A 3,790-nucleotide genomic window follows, 5' to 3' on the forward strand; every position below is an offset into this window, starting at 1 on the left:
CTCCCACTGACACCGATGACGGGGCGCTATTCCTCCCACTGACACCGATGACGGGGCGCTATTCCTCCCACTGACACCGATGACGGGGCGCTATTCCTCCCACTGACACTGATGACGGGGCGCTATTCCTCCCACTGACACCGATGACGGGGCGCTATTCCTCCCACTGACACTGATGACGGGGAGCTATTCCTCCCACTGACGACGGGGCGCTATTCCTCCCACTGACACCGATGACAGGGTGCTATTCCTCCCACTGACACCGATGACGGGGCGCTATTCCACCCATCAATGATGGAGCATTGTTACCAATGCCCGGACATTTTCTACTATCACTGGCCACAGTCTCACCCCTCCAAAGTCTGAAGGACAGTAAACTAGCAATATGTTTAGAATGTTTGCAGACCCCTGATGTACAGGAAACTTGTGGTCAGCACAAAGATCCAGCAAACCTATAGGCTGCATAATGGTTCAAGTGTCAAAATAACCACCTGAACTGTATGCACCTCACGTATGAGGACAATGACACAAAATTACCTTTTTCCTTGTGGAGCCATTCTTCAACAGACAGGACTTTGACAGCGACTGGTAACCACCGATGACCTGGATCTCCTCAGCTGTTGGAAACCTCTTTTTGAGCAGTGTCCCAAGTTCAGAAAAGGGAGCCTCAAATCCGTCCGAAGACTTTCTTTTTGAGCTGGTGTCATCATCGTCATCTTCATCCACTACCGGTGTCCTAAAGGCCTCTTTCTCAGTAACAGGCTTCCTTTTGGGGATAATAGTAAAAGTGTTGGTGCCCTTAGTGCGGACAGAGGAGAGGGAAGCATGAGGCCGGTAGGAAGCTGATGCAGGGTCCGTTGCTAATTTTGACGTTGGTTTGGCCTCCTTGCTTAGCTCTTGGTCATCAACTATGTCATCTATGTTGGTGACAGGAATATCCGCTTTAGCTACATCTTCATGTATTTTAGTGACTGGTACAGTCAATATGTCCACAGCATCTCCTTCATTTACGCTACTGAAGTACTCCAGCTCAGCTCCAATGTCAGTGAAGGATTGACCTTCTGCAGATTTGGATGGCAAAAGGCCACTTTTCCAGTCAAAATCCGACAGTGAAGGTACGCTAGAAGATTTGAACGTAACAGAACTGGGAATCTGCTCTATCCTCTCATCTGCCTTTACCGAAGCAACAACTTCCTTTACCCGGACACCATTTCCTCCCAGAGAATCTGTGGAATCCAACTTGGGTCCATTAAATGTGGAAGCACTAACTTGGACTTTTGGCTCGTCTTTGGTGGCGATGCGGACGGCACTGCCAGTCGCTGGGGCAGAAGCGTCCTGCCTCTTCTTTGGAATAAAAACAAAAGAGTTCTTAGACTGCATGCGAATGTTTGCCAGGGCTTTTGCTTGGATGTCATCGTCTGCGATTTTGCTTAGGTCTGGCTTTGGTGCAGGCCTGATTTCAAAGGAATCATTGCTGCTGGTGGGGAAGGAAACTTTCATTAGCTGGCTGGGAGTGGCACTGGTGAAGCTGTTGTCACAGTGGTTGTGGGAGGAGCTTTCAGAATGACTGGCACTGGATAAGGGAGGGATGCTATTTTTGGGGTGATTCACCTCAGACTTTGGCCTCCAATCATTGGCGCCTTTGGGGAGCTCATTGGTGGAATCGTACACAGGAGATGGCACTACTCCACTTCCCTCAGAGGACCGCCGAGCTGGGGTACCTCTAGGTCGCTTACTTTTAGACAGGAGATCTTGAATAGTAATAGCACTGCTTGTTTTTGCATTCACCTCAGAGGGGTCAACGTGACCGTTGGTAAGAGGCGAGGAGCTCTTAACGGTTGCTTCAGAAGGCCGGGCCTTGCTAAGCGAGGCAGCTTTTGGGTTGACAAGGATGGTGTTGCCACTGGTCTTCTGGGCAACATTCATGAGTTTAGACAGCGGATGATGGTTAGTGTACCCGGCTTCAAACTTCTCCCGGACGTTCGCTACAATAGGGGAAACCAATTTCTCATCGGTGGGCGTGTCGTTACGAGGGGACAGTGGTGCCAATGAAGAAGGTGAGATGGCAGGTGGCGTAATGGGACTGGGGGGTCTTTTGTGAAACAAACCAGGATCTGGCAAAGAATGAACAGCGGGTGCTTTGGAAGGGAGCCAGGATGGGTTGTTCAAAGGAAAACGCTTGCCGTCTTCTTCCAAAATGGAGGCGGACGATGCGGAGATCTCCCCGGACCGCTTGGGTGCCTTATTTTGTGCGGCATGACCCTGCCCATCAGCGAGGGCAGGTTTTGGCAACAGAGCGGGCTTATTGTCCCTTTCCAGTATATTCTCCCAACTCCTCGACCGTATTGGTTTGCTGTGACCGTGGTCAAACTTCTCCAGTAGCCGGCTGACCCGGCCTGCCTCCTCCAGCACCTCGGTATGGTCCAACGGCTCTTTCGTGGGGGCGACCTGATTTTTTTTCTTTGGCTCTCTGACCGGGGGCTCCGGCTCATAGATGACCACCTCCGAGGCTCGTATTTCGGCCACTTTGCTGCCCCTCTTGGCCAGCAGTTCTTCGATGGGATCTGCGCCGGTACCGGCGACGTGGCTGGTCTGGTTGAAGTAGCCGGGGTCGGACTCGATGATGATGATGTTCTCGGCTCGGATGGTGCGGATCCCCGGGACATGGCCATAGATGTCCATCAGGTGCCGGATGGGGGAAGTGGACCTGCCCGCAGAGGAGGGGTGATGATGGTGATGTTGTGGTCGCCGGCGGCGACGCTCATGTTCCAGTTTGATGAAGGGGTTTTCATGGAGGGGACCTAGGCTGTCCTGCAGCACCAGGCGCTCAGGGCTGCCCTTCCTGGAGTGCCGGCTGGGGGACACATCCTTCCCCCGGGAGGACAGGACACCACCACCGCTCGCCATCTTCTGCCGCTTCCTCTCAAGCACCTCCAGCTTCCAGGCCGGCATCTTACCCGGCTCCAGCCTGGACCAGCTCTTCGTACCGCCGCTCACCGCCATGCTCGCTGCGGGGACAATCTGTGAACTTCGCCGCCCGCAGCTACCGAATGACTGACTGGAGTCCCGAGCCCGCAGCCAGTCCTGTCACATCCAACCCCGCCTCGCCGAGCTACGTCACCGCCAACAATACGCCCCCAATTCCATGCGCACATACCTCCGCCCCTCACCTGCTTCAGTCACGCCCCCCCCCCCCCCCCCCCCCCAGCTAGTCACCTCAAAGCCCATCCCACCTCGCTGGACACTGCCGACTCCGCCCTTCAGCTAGTTCCGTCACGCCCCCCCCCAGCTAGTCACCTCAAAGCCCATTCCACCTCGCTGGAATCAGGAGCGCGAGCCGCCCTTCAGCTAATTCTGTCACGCCCCTTTCGGCAGGCAACGCTAAAGTAAGTGCGCCCCCTGCCGGTTCTATCGTACCGAGCGAGCCAACATAACTCCTGTGCTGTCACCTGGAGCCCCGCCCCCTAATAGTCACCCACAGGACCAATGCTGAGCTCATGTCATGTCAGATTATACACTTTTTTTTACTAGAAAATTACTTAGGACCTCCAAATATTATATTATATTATATATATATATATATATATATATATATATATATATATATATATTTTTTTTTTTTTTTTTAAAGCAGAGACCCTAGAGCAGTGATGGCGAACATTGGCACCTCAGATGTTTTGAAACTACATTTCCCATGATGCTCAACTATTCTGCAGTGTGCAAGAGCATCATGGGAAATGTAGTTCCAAAACATCTGGGGTGCCAAGGTTCGCCATCACTGCCCTAGAGA

The 3,790-nt window shown here is 52.8% G+C and overlaps 1 protein-coding gene across 1 annotated transcript; it reads right to left on the minus strand.

The window, feature by feature from the left end:
* Positions 1-318: 318 nt before the first annotated feature.
* On the minus strand, positions 319-3,151 carry TPRN (taperin). The gene has a single exon (XM_073600069.1). The coding sequence runs from the start codon at positions 3,001-3,003 to the stop codon at positions 508-510; it is 2,496 nt and encodes an 831-aa protein (XP_073456170.1). The 5' UTR covers positions 3,004-3,151; the 3' UTR covers positions 319-507.
* Between the last annotated feature and the right edge of the window lie 639 nt (positions 3,152-3,790).

Source organism: Aquarana catesbeiana, linkage group LG09, assembly GCF_042186555.1.
Source record: "Aquarana catesbeiana isolate 2022-GZ linkage group LG09, ASM4218655v1, whole genome shotgun sequence".
Taxonomy (NCBI): Eukaryota; Metazoa; Chordata; class Amphibia; order Anura; family Ranidae; genus Aquarana; species Aquarana catesbeiana.